The sequence below is a fragment of the Netta rufina genome (assembly GCF_964035555.1).
Source record: "Netta rufina genome assembly, chromosome: 3".
Lineage (NCBI taxonomy): Eukaryota > Metazoa > Chordata > Aves > Anseriformes > Anatidae > Netta > Netta rufina.
In genome coordinates this window covers 119,446,249-119,458,856 of record NC_140125.1, presented here as the reverse complement: position 1 = coordinate 119,458,856, position 12,608 = coordinate 119,446,249, and the positions used below count along the sequence as shown (strand labels likewise).

At 42.5% G+C, this 12,608-nt stretch overlaps 1 protein-coding gene across 1 annotated transcript in view; it reads right to left on the bottom strand.

The window, feature by feature from the left end:
* The window catches only part of KIF13B (kinesin family member 13B), a gene marked incomplete at its 5' end in the record, with an annotated part of 119,417 nt that overhangs the window by 6,102 nt on the left and 100,707 nt on the right, over positions 1 to 12,608 (bottom strand). The window contains 3 exons of the mRNA XM_084284543.1: positions 835 to 1,855; positions 3,400 to 3,462; positions 12,456 to 12,589. Coding sequence (XP_084140669.1) covers positions 835 to 1,855; positions 3,400 to 3,462; positions 12,456 to 12,589 — 1,218 coding nt within the window. The remainder of the gene's footprint in view (positions 1 to 834; positions 1,856 to 3,399; positions 3,463 to 12,455; positions 12,590 to 12,608) is intronic.

Below are 12,608 nucleotides of genomic sequence, written 5' to 3'. Positions count from 1 at the left end.
TCCTGGCTTCCCCCATGCTGCCTGCTCTCAGTAAAGGAGAAAATGAGCGCCACGAAACCTGGCGTGAACCTGCAGAGGAAAGGAGTTGGGAAGCCCGGGGCTCCAGCAGAGAACAAATGCCAGCCGTCACCGCCTGCTCTCTCATCTCCTTTGCTTTGAAGTGCTTGTGCTGAAACCACAGCTTTTCTGCACCACGCTACGATGGCACATCTGAGCAAACCTCTCCAGGGACGGCACCTAGCTCCTAAAAATGAAGGATCACATCAATTCTGGGAAGCCTACAGCTGCACAGGTACGAGTTAGACAAGAAAATGGCAAATTAGAAGCTGAAAGAAACCTTAAATCACCTGGTGGTCACCATACGATATTTTCCTACTTGTTTTTATATACATATCTGGTAATTTCACTGCTTATTTCAAAAGAGCTTGTGGGAGACTAAGTGTGAGGAGACTCAACATCTTGTTTAACCTAAATTTCTCATCTGAGTCCCAGCGCTCCTGCTGTGCCTTGGACGCCCTTATCCTCGGAGCAGAAGCCCAGAAGAAGACCCTTTGGACACAAATACTGCAAAATGCAGATTAACAGGCCAATAAAAGCAGCTGAGCTTTCCAGCTCTGTTGCAAGAAGCCAGTGAAATAACTGGGAAGGGACACAACCCGGAGGGCAAGGAGACTAGGATTACAAGGGCAGATTGTTAAAAGATTACAGCAGAGAGGGACCTGTTTTATTTCCCTTCTCGGACTACCCAATAATGGCCAGTAAAACCCTTTTAGAAAAAAAAAAAACAGCATTAAAATGAGCACTACTTGGCACCCAACCTAGAGGGTATTTTACCTGAGGGTAAATCCAGTTCCACACCAACCCACGTTCCCTCCTGAAAGTCCGTGGGCCCAACGTATCTAACGATGCCTGTCTTGTTTGCACCGACTGTGACATATTCTCCCTCCTTCAGCCACTCGGGAACTTCATTGGCGTCCTCGGAGTCGGAAATCACTTCCAGTTTTTCTTCCGCTGTCTCCGATCCGTTCTGGTTCAGCCTGCGGGCGGTGGACGCGCTCTTTTCTCCTTGCTGCTCTTCTGGGTTTGGAGCACACGGGGGATCCGTCCCCAGCATGCTCGTGAAGGACTTGAGCTCTGACGTCTTGACTTTCTGGATTTTGAAGGGGGAGGCCGCAACAGTGGGCTGGGACGGTTGGTCGGGATGGATGTGGGATTTGGGAAAGCCCAGGTCGGAAGCCCCAGAAGCTGTTTCCTTTTTCCTCGGAGCTTGTCCTGCTGACTCCACTGATTGTTTAGATAGCTCCTTCTTTGGAGAGGAGGTAGGAAAGGTATTTTTTGCATCGCTGCCTCCAGAGGCATCACTTGCCTGCTCACTCGGACTCACAGGAGATGCACACGATTTGGGTTTCAAAGCCCCATTGCCATTCACTTCAGGGCTGTCTTTCGGTCTCGTGTGAGCGCTTTGAAGGCTGGTGGCAGGCTGAATTTCTCTCTTATTGCTGAGGCGGCTTTCTGTGGAGCTGTCCGAGTGCCCTGGCCCGTCAGAAGACGAGGCCTGAGCCGCAGCAGGAGCTGGGAAGTCGCTCGAGGTAGGAATTTGACCCCCTGGCTGAACCACGGCATCGCTTCCAGCGGCGAGGGCTTCCGAGAGGGTGGCTGTCGAAACGCTGTGAGAGAAATACCCGCTGGAGGCTTCACTCAGAGGGCTTGGAGGCCCTTCCTGGGAGTCCTGGGCCTGGGCATCTCCCGGGGGCTGCTGCAAAGGCACTTTGGGCGTCTTTTCGGGACTCTTTCCTGCCTCCGACGTCTGTGCTGCAGCTTCGAGGGGCCGTTTCCCTACCTCCTCTTGGCTGATCTGCAACAGAAGAGGACAGTGACCGTGGAGCTCTGATATCCGAAATATCAGGGCTAAAAGGACAGCTATAAGGCCTCTGGGAGGTACGAAGGCCTCCAGCAAATCTAAATCCCTCCGTAGCTGCAATCTCCAGAAGATGCAAGTTGATCTCAAGTCAGCTTTACCAACCTGGGAGGATTGTCAGCTCATTTCTTCCATTAATAAGAGAAGTGTCAACCGAAAGAAATACGCTCCCCAATATTTACTGAAAAATTATTTATATTACAGGAATGGTCATTTGCTGTTTGAATAGCAGGATTTATACGGAATGTGAAAACGGCCACAATCCATAAGTCTCTCTCCGTTATTTGGCTTAACTTTCAGGGCTGATAAATCATCCCCTTTCCAACTAAACTGTCACTTACGTCCCCGTTCCCAAATGCCATTCCCACCTCAGGGCTGCCAGCACCGCACACTCTCCGAGTATGAAATTAACTGCACCTCGTGAGATTAACAGCCCATTTTAGTGATGTATTTCTTGGCTGTAAAGTTTACTAAATCTGATAGATCAATATCTTTTGCCAGCACATGTACTCTAAAAGATTAGGATGTCTCTAAATCTCTTCGGGGGGGAGGGAGGAGGCTGCTAATACGGAGAAAAAAAAAAAAAAGTGGTTGGAGGAAGGCAGAGGGGTGCATGTCCTCCCTGTTAACTCTCAAGTGTACATTTCTATTGACTGTTCAAAATGTTGCGTTTTTCCCATCTAGTGGTAACGTGTCCCAAACAACGGGGTTTTCACCTCGTTCTGAATGCCTTCCACTGGGAGGTTAAGTGGTGTTTGAAGAAAGAAGGATTTGATTGAATTACAAGTTTCAGAACCAAAGGCTAGCTTGCAATTGCTGAGTGAAATATAACACGGAGAAGTTGTTTGAAATGATGCAGGGAATTAAAAACATTTTTAGCTTTTCTATGGGGTGGGTGCTGCACATGTGGGCTCTGGAGCTCTGGTCTTGCTTCGGGCTTTCCCTTGTAAGCATTCAGATAACACACATTTTGCTAAGACAATAAAAGCAGTGGGAAAAAGCTGATTTGCTATTCATAAGACTGAAGTTCTGCCGAACTGTGGGAGATCATAAGGTCTATTTTCCATCCAGCTTAGCAAGAGCCTTTTTTTTTCACGCCGATATCATGAATTGGCTTGAAATGTAAAATCACGAATAAAGCTCAGCACTCGGAATAACAGACTCGTTCTGTTTATAGAAAGCAGCAGAGCCTAGCAATTTGTCTTTTAAAGCATCACAACAGCTAAATTTCAGCTAGCTAACTGCAAATGCAATCATGTGATTAGCCAGGCTTTCAGATATAGAAATGCAACCAGCAACGTATGGGAGGACTTTAGCAGGACTTAAGAAAACACAACATACACTGCATTTAATCATCTTACAGTGAAGCAGCACTAAAAGTGCAACAGGTTTTAAGTAACTATCCCAGCATTTACTGCCTCTGGTCTGCAGTGACGCAAATATGAAAGCTGTTTCTTAATATCTTAACAGGGTGTGCTTACCTGTTTTATCTTTGCAGCACTGGCATCAATACTGGCAGACTGGACCATAATTCGTGGGACAGACTGCAGGAATGAAAAAACAGAGCATCATTCACTTGAAGGGTTAAATATTGTCAAGCTGGGGTTAAATATTGTCAAACATTAAGACTGACACTTTAGATTTCGGAATTGGCAAAAAGGATGGAGCATCGCTATCCTAATGCATCCTGCTGGGATCCTCTGAAGGGGCAAGTAAAAACATCAACCAAGGCAACAGAGACATCCCTGAATTTTGACAGAAAAGCAACTACAAGTATAAATTCATGGCATACGAAGTTTTCTTTTGTGAGGTGGCAGAAGACACAGCCCTGAGCAGCCAGATGACAGAGGTCTGAGGTCACGCTGGTCTGGCTAGAGAAATCCTCACCTCCAGCCCCTCTCCAAAACTCTTTCTCCATCTCCCATATCTTAATTCAGTTAAGATTTTAGCATTGTTTAACCCAAAAAAGCAGCCAAGAAGAAAGATCTGGGCATCCTGCTTTCAAACAGAGCACCATCAGAGTGACATCTACACGTGCCCTTTGCTAATGACCTGCGCTAATTGGTCCTGTGCCAGGACCAATTCTTCTCTCTTAGGGACTTGAGAACTCTTCTGCAGGCTGTGCTGATCTCCAGGCTGCTATTTCCAGAACTCAACAACCTTGTTAAAGAACCAAAATTTACCAACTGAAGAGAAATGTACGCTTCTCTAGCATCCTTTCTAAGTAAAGCAGGAATACGACCAGTCCTCTCCCAAAAAGAGAGAAACACGGGGGAAAAGAACAGCTATTATTTATGCAGAGATCTCCAGGCATTAAATAAAAACACAGCCTTTCAAAGTAAAACTAAAGACAAAAGGCAGACAAAAACCCAACAGCTTCACAGCGGATCAAAATCTTTTTTTTTTCTTGTAGAGACATTAAAGCTTCAGCTCACTGAAAGAAAGCTGGAGGGGGGTTGCTCGTCTTTACACCTGCTAATTGCAAGCAGACTGCTGAAGTGGGGGGCAGAGCAAGACATCTCTCTTTGGGGTGCCCGAGGTATCAGCATTTTGACATCTTCACCGTGATCTTCACGTTTTGAGACCTTCACTGTGACATGGGCTGGGAGCAGGGGGTGTCCAGAACCAGGCCAAACCAACGAAGCCTGAAAGAAGCGCAGCTTTACGACTCCTTGTCCAGTGGTTTTTGAGCCACACACACTTCGTGTTGCAGAATTTCAGCTTCCTTTGGAATCAACTGGTGATCTAAGACAACGGTATTAACCTGAAAATGACTGATGTTGACTTGTGGCTGAGTTCGGAGATATCTTCGAACAAGGAGGTTCAGTGAGTGCTGTGACCTGCCCCAAGTATTAACTTGGACGTGGAAGGAGAACCTCATTGTCCCAAGAGTCAAATGTTTTGCTTTAATGTAGACTAGAGAGGAGAGGGATTAACTTTCTTCTAAGTAAACACAGCACATTTTAGGTGTAACAGAGGCTTATCAGTGTCAAAGTGCCCGAAATACTTGGCAGCACACTTATTTTCTTCTCTTCAGCTGTCTTTGAACCATGGGTTGGCCCATCTTGGAAGGGAGTGCGAAGCCAAGCCATTAAACGTCCCTTTTTAATGACAAAAAAATCAGCAGGCACAAGGCATTAGGGCTAATCCCTAGGCAGGCACTTACACAGCACTTCAAACCCTTTGCTGAGGTGGATCTGAACCTCAGCGAGTAGCCAAGGCCCTCGAATCCAGATAATCCCAGTTCAGCATCTCCGTGGTCCACCACAAAACTCCGCGTTTGGGCATCTCAGAAAGGTTGCGTGAAGAAAAACCACCGTCCTTGTTGCTTCCACACTGTGTGTGAGCTGGTACAGGAGGGGCAACAGCTTCTTCCACAGCAGATCTTGTACCAGGAATAAAAACTCTTACAGTGCACCATAAATGAAGTCAATCTTTTTGCCCCATTTTCTCTCCGTATTCACACCATCCCCAGGAAGCGCTCCGAGGTAAAGCTTTATTATGAGAGACAAGCTCTCAGAATTGGAATATGAAAAAGTATTTAAGATTTCTCAGTTCCTTTGGTATCCTTTCCTCCTTTCTAAACAAATAAACAGCAGAAAGTGTTTTTGTGTGCATTTTTTTTTCTCTCTCAAAACCCTTTGGTCTTGCAGCACGTAAATCCATGAAATCTAAAATCTAAATAAACCCGTTACACTTTAATCATTCCTCATCAATTGCGAAGACGATGCTCTCCTCGTGAAAGGATGACAAATCTCCAAACCCCTACACTAACTTTGCCAAGCAATGTTTAGAAAAACACGGAGAAAAAAAGCAATTATGAGAAGTGGCACTTACCCAACTTTGGTGTTGACAAGAAACAGATGGGCAGAAACACCCCCATTGGGGTAGCAAAGGTACTAAAACAAATCTTGGTCGTAAAACATAGGGAAGTTATTTGAGGGGGGACATTTAAAACAATGTGTTTGACTCTCTGTGAAGACATTTACTGGATGAAAAATATTTCTGAATCGAGAGCCAAGTTTTGTCATTAAACGTGTGCAGATATCGACTGCTAAAGTAGACATATATTTACCCAATGGCAACACATGACCCTTTTACACTGATAATTTTTGGCACCGTTTCTTCAACCAAGCTGACAAAATACGGAGTAAGAAAGAACATGAAAGCAATCCACTTTAAAGCGTCTCTGAGCCCTTGTAGAACAAAAATTGTCTTTTTTCCTAAGAGCTGCTGCTTTGCGTGGTGGGTTCATAAGGATTTCTAAGGGTGTGTTTGCACAGCATTTGCTGGTCAGATTTGAGGTCAGTCTGAACACATTTTGAGTGCCCAAAAGCCACGTTATTAGGAGTGATTAGAGAAATTTGAAGACTGATCCAGTGTGTTGGTGGGCTTGAATGTGAAAAGTAAATGTGTATCTCACCCCATTTAACAGAGGCAGCAAAATTAACCCCAAATTAAGTTTTTTCCATACCACATAGTACACGTATATAATGGCAACCTCTTCAACGGACTCAGAAAAATACATTTAGTATTTCACTGCCATTAAATATTTTTCAAGTGATCCTGATGATGGTGCCTGATGAATTCAGTACAAAGCCTTTTGCCTTGACGTCACCGGATGAAAATCCTTCAGCGTTCCTACACAACATGCAGAAAGCTCAGTGGCAGTTACACAGAGTGGGTCCGTGGGTCCAAGAATTATCCTCCAAGCTCCAGAAATGGTCCAGCCAAGGTTACAGCAGTCCTGTAAGGACATCAGCAGCAAACTTCCACCGCCGTTGTCTGTGCTTTGCCATCCGCAGACAGGAATGACTGAGCTCAAGGACTGTCAGCCTGACAGCGTTATGTTCACATCACCATTTAAAAGCAGCTATTGGAAACTTCTCCAGCAGGGCATAGCAGTTGCTTCATTAAATGTGGATTTAATTCAGTTTTGAGCGCTTGGGTTAAAACGCTTTCACGAGGCACACAGCAATGCAGGAAGAATTCTGAATCCCTTAGCACAAAGCCAAACAGTCCATTTTAAAAAGAACCCCTTTAAACACAAATATTCCTCCCTGCCCTTCATTTTAAAATAATTTAAAGTCACCAGTCATTGAAATATAAACCTAGAAACCACAAGGAGAGATGAAACCCAGAACAAGTTGTGTTTAGGCATGTTTGTTTTTTTGTTCTTTTAGTTTGTTTGTTTGCTCCCTAAAGACACCGTATATTTAAATATTAACCCCAAACCTTCTTACTTCACTTTCTAAACATGGAAAATTGCAGCTGGTAATAATGTTTTCGAATTCTGTTTTTCCAATATATTTTGTGGGAAATGTACACATACACTATTTCTCAGTTATCTCACTGTAGGTCCAGGCAGAAAGATAAAAAGGGCAATTCAGAACCATTTTCAAGTTAGTTCATACTGAAGTTTCAGAAGTTTTCACTAAGAAGTTGAAAAGGCCAGCTTCCCGTGCTCATCAAAATTATTTGTAAGAGCATGATAGAGAAAACTGAACTTAGAAAGAAATCAAACCACTACCGACTCAGCCACAAGATCCAGCCATACATGAGCCCAGACGGCCACCAAGGATCTATTGAGCTATGCTGATTATAACATCCAAGTGATCCTTTATTTGAAACAGTGAAAAAAAAAGCCTTCTAGATTTTAAAAAGGGTTCTCTGAGGCCACATTATTTACATTTGATTAAGGAATGTAAATTCAAGCAATTATACTAACTATGCACTACGCACAGCCATGAAACCGCCTCTATTTTTTAATGCACTTCCAGAAAAGGCTTCTGTCTATTCAGATACTTTTTTTTTCATTAACTGCCCTTATTTTATTATTATTTTTTAATTTTAATTTTAATTTATATATATATATATAGATTAATTACTATAACTGCACTGGAAGGTGAAAGAGAACAAATAGAGGGCTGCCTTCTTGTGTCACGTCTGCATTTCTATACCATAAAACAAACATGAATTACATTAGCACATGGAAATTCAAAGAGGAGTGTGCATTTTAAGACAGCTGTGAGTCAAGATCTCTCATTTAAGCCATGTGCTAACGAAGACATTTGACCATCCAGCAAGGTTCTTGACTATGAAGGTGACCAAAATGCACTTCTCAAATGCACGGTGGTCAGAGGTATGAGCCACAGCAATGTCAAAAGCCAGAAACTGAAATACAAATATGTACATTTTTAATGCCAGCACCCGATGATGCCCTAAAATGAAATTATACGGGCAGTTCCTGGAGATCAACAGGGTCATAAGGTAAAGAGCAGTAATTCTGCTTGGTGCACACTATGAAAGCCTCAGCATGTTAATAAAAAAGACAGGCTTCAAGAGCGCGCACATAATATAATTAAGCAAAGATAGATGAAACTCTGATTCCCATCCACCTGCATATTTTAAGCAAGTGTTTTAAACTTTTCATGATCAGCACTCTGGGTTGGTAAGGCTTTAAATCTTGTACACTATGGTACCAAGCCTTTCAAAGAATAAACTAGGAAAATAAAAAGCAATTGCAGTAATCCAAAAGGTTTATTTTTTTTTATTTACAGAGTACTGGCAATTAACTGAAAGGCAGCAGATAACTGATAAAATAGGCATTTTCTAACTTAAAAGTATATAAACAGCTTCATCAGAAACCCATCTTTTAGGTACATAAACAGCTTCATCGGAAGCCGTTCTGCTAGTTACATAAAGAATCCTATTATGCCAAATTAATTCAATCTAACTAATTAGAGAGCAGGAAGTTCTTTCAATTATTTTATGTGCTGTCTGAGAAACACACTTGAATACGAGAGCAGATTTCATTAATTGCGGTTCATTATTCTCCAGATTAGTTACTAAACTTGCATCAGAAGGTCAAAGACAGCAATTTCGTTAGCTGCCACCACCTTGACTGGAATCGCTCTGCGCTTCTGAAACTCGGGCAACAACGGGCTACAAACAAAAACAGCACGGGGAAAGACCAGCTCGTTAGGATAGTGCTTACTTTAAGATTGGTGACAGCCTCAGCGACGGCGTGTGACTGAAATAAATTGCAAAAAAAGGGTGTTTTCGGAATGGGTGATGAGAAATCTTGTCTCCTATTTACTTGCACGGGATCTGAGATTTGATAACGTATCCACTCGGGGAGCTGTTCGGTCACGATGAACTCAACTTCACTTATAAACTTGCAGAAAAAGGTTAAGTACTGCTCCCTTGGAAATGATGCTCCAAAGCACTAAAACCAGCCCAGCCGCGAGACCCTGCTTACAAGATGCAGCACAACAAAGCCACTGCTTTCTGCAGACGTGTGCCCTGATAATTGACCTGTAATGAATCAGAGGTTCAATACAGCAGCAGCCATCTAGCTCAAGATGGTTCACCAGCATATTGTTAATGACGTTAGATAACTCAGTACCCTCAAGGACTGGAACAGATAGGCACTGAAAAGTGAGCTGGACAAGAACTTTGGAAATTCTGTTTCGTTTAAATGGATTCACTTAGCTTTTTGGTATTTTTGCTATTAAGCATTTGGTATTTTTGTTCAAAAACCTGCTGTTTACTTGCATTTAGCCAGGTACGGGTGATTTAGATCTTTCCGTGTTCTTTGTGAGGCATTCCTTTGGTCATTTCTGTTCTTGAAACTACTTCTCTAAATTTGCTGTTTACTGTAATAGAAATCCAGCAATTCCCTGTTAAGTGGCCAGGCTCTTTTGCAATTGCAGTTGAAATATCTTTTCAGCTTCATCTCCCCCTTATGCTTTTTGTAGTTTATTGCCTACCCTCACCCTGCACACTCAATTCCGTCCCCTGACACTCTGCATCAAAGCCTTATCCTTCCACAGAACTAAGGTGTACTCATTTGTGTTTTCCTGAGATGCAAAAATCCCATTTTTGTGTTCTCTCCGCCGTGCAGTTTCATACAATTATGCAAGAACTACGAGCTCGCTGCCTTACTCCGACAGGTTAACGATAAGGTGTGGGAGCTGATTGCCAAACACTGACCCCATAGTAGCCCCATCATCCACCCAGCACGCAGCCATTCATCACTGCCACCACTGAAATTCTGACCGGTTTTTAACGCCTATGAGCACATTAGCATCCTCAGGCCATTATAAGGGAACAGCAAGAAAGATTATGAGACATGGTATTTATGATGTTCAAGCCAGTCCCACTATAACAGCACTTACTTATTTTTTGTGCTGCACAGAGGAAGCGAATCCTGTAGCAGTTCCTTCAATTTCTGCTCTCTTTTGTGCAGTGTGATTGCTAACAGGAGTGAAGAAGCCCAGTTTGCTAACTGATAGAGCTGGGAAGAATAACTATAAATCTCTCAAACCATTGAGAACCACTGTATTTGTTACACATCTGTCTTGTTCTATTAAAAAACTAAAAGCACCAAGTAATGCCAGGATTTAATTTCATTACACTGATCCAGTGGTTATGGAAAACTTTAGATTGCTCTCTAATGCAAACATGCATTATCGATGTGTATAAGTATCTGAAGGGAGGGTGTCAAGAGGATGGGGCCAGCCTGTTTTCAGTGGTGCCCAGTGACAGAACAAGAGGCAAGGGGCACAAACTGAAGCCCAGAAGGTTCCTGATGGATATGAGAAAATCCTTCTTTACTGTGAGGGTGACAGCACTGGCACAGGCTGCCCTGAGAGGTTGCTGAGAGGCTGTGGAGTCTCCTTCTCTGAAGATATCCCCAAACCTGCCTGGATGTGATCCTGTGCAACAAGCTCTGGGTGACCCTTTTTGGCATGGGGTTGGACCAGATGATTTCCAGTGTTCCCTTCCAGCCTCAGCCATTCTTGGTGCGATTCTGTGTGTGATTAAAACATCCCACAGTTCTGTTTATACATTAACTTTTCTTAAAAACAAATCAGAAACAGCATTCCTGCCTATTAAAAAACTGTTGTGATCATGACCTGATTATTTGAGTTTCCATAGTAATCTATAATATACTTAAAAATTCTCTAAAGTACATGTCTTGGTAGTCTAAAAGCAGACTTCAAGGCAAATAATGCAAGGCTGATCTTGAACAGTAGGAAGGAGTGGGAACAGGTGGTTAGACTAGAGGCAGGAAATTGGACCTCATTTCTAATCTCAGCTCTCCTTGATTCAGTAAGAATTCAAGAAGTGGTGAAAGGCTCTCAGTGCAATTGTAAAGAGCACCTATTTGCATCTTTCAATACCCAAATACCTTTAAGAAAGTCACTGTCTTAATTTTAATAATCTAAATCTCATTGATGAGGAAGGTTACACGACTCCAGACTCCACACTAAACCTCTTGTAAGCAAAAGGCAACATGAAAAATGTAAAGCATAAAGTTGGGTAAGATTTGGGAGTAAAACTTGCTCGTTTTATTACTTTGTAAAGAATAAAACACAAAGTAAAAATATTTAAAATTTGCTTTATTTCTTATTTGTACTAGGTCTGCTGTAAGTTACACCAAAACTTAAATACTTTTACAAGTATTTGGTTTTGGTTTGTTTATTTATTTAATATTTCACTGTATTTCTACTGTGACAAAATTCCTTGTAATCCTGAGATGTTCTTATAATGGCAGACCTCGCTGTAGCAAACAGTGGCATAGAATCTCTGGATCCAACCATAATATTTTTGTTGTTTTGCTTTAGAAACACACCCTCTAAAACATCTGCCTGCATGTGAAGAGGTGAGAAAGGTCTAAGTTTACAGACAGTGTGCTTCCAAAACTCCAGACTAATGAAGGAGCTTCCATCTACCAAGGGATAGCTGCGTGCTTAACAAAGCACAGACCAAATGGCCTTCCACAAACTTTAACAAGTGGGATCTGGCTCCAGATTTATCTTCATAATCATTTTTAAATATTCCAGACTCACACAGTAGAGGGCTTTTCCTTTATAAACTACGGTTTCTCAAAGAGAATATTATTTATAATGTGAGTCTGTATTTCATCTGTTTTCTTTAAAAGACAGTAGTGTTTTGTACTCTGCTTGATCATGCATTAAATGCCCCTCACAGCACAGAAGCCCCATTTGGAGCCCAGCATTCAAAAAACCACCACTGCCACCACGAACAGCAAAAACAAAACAAAACAAAATACTTCTCTGGCATGTGTAATAAATAAGAGAATGAACAAAAGCAACTGTCCCAAGTACATAGCAGAGGATGGAAAAATGCGACGTGAGATGGGGCAGGGGAGGAGGAAGATGGTAAATAAAATAAAAAATTAAAAATAGAATTACATTTGCCACTTGGCAATACACAAACAACCCTAAGTGCACTTCATAAATTTTACTATTGTTGCTGCAAGTGGTATTACCATAAATCATGTTGGTAGTGTACTTGGCACTTGGAAAAAGCCAAGCGAGCTGAGTGTATCAATAAGTTTAAACAGCTCCACTATCTCTGGGCAGAACGGGGGGGAAATGCATCACAGGGCTTTACTATGACTAAGAGCTTGGTTTGCACTGCAACAACATATAAAATAGCACTCTGCCAGCAAGTCTAACAGCACTCACCAGTATTACTGCATAGGCAATTCGATTTAATATTTTACCTGCTGTGCAAGAGGAGAGGTCTGCCTGCCCTTTTTCTCATCTCTAACAGGAAAGAGAGACTTCAGCAGCTTTGGCATCTGAGGCACGAAGGACTTGACAGGATTCAGGTAGGAAGCAGCGAGGCTACCAAGGCCTGTTGGAAAAATTGAAAA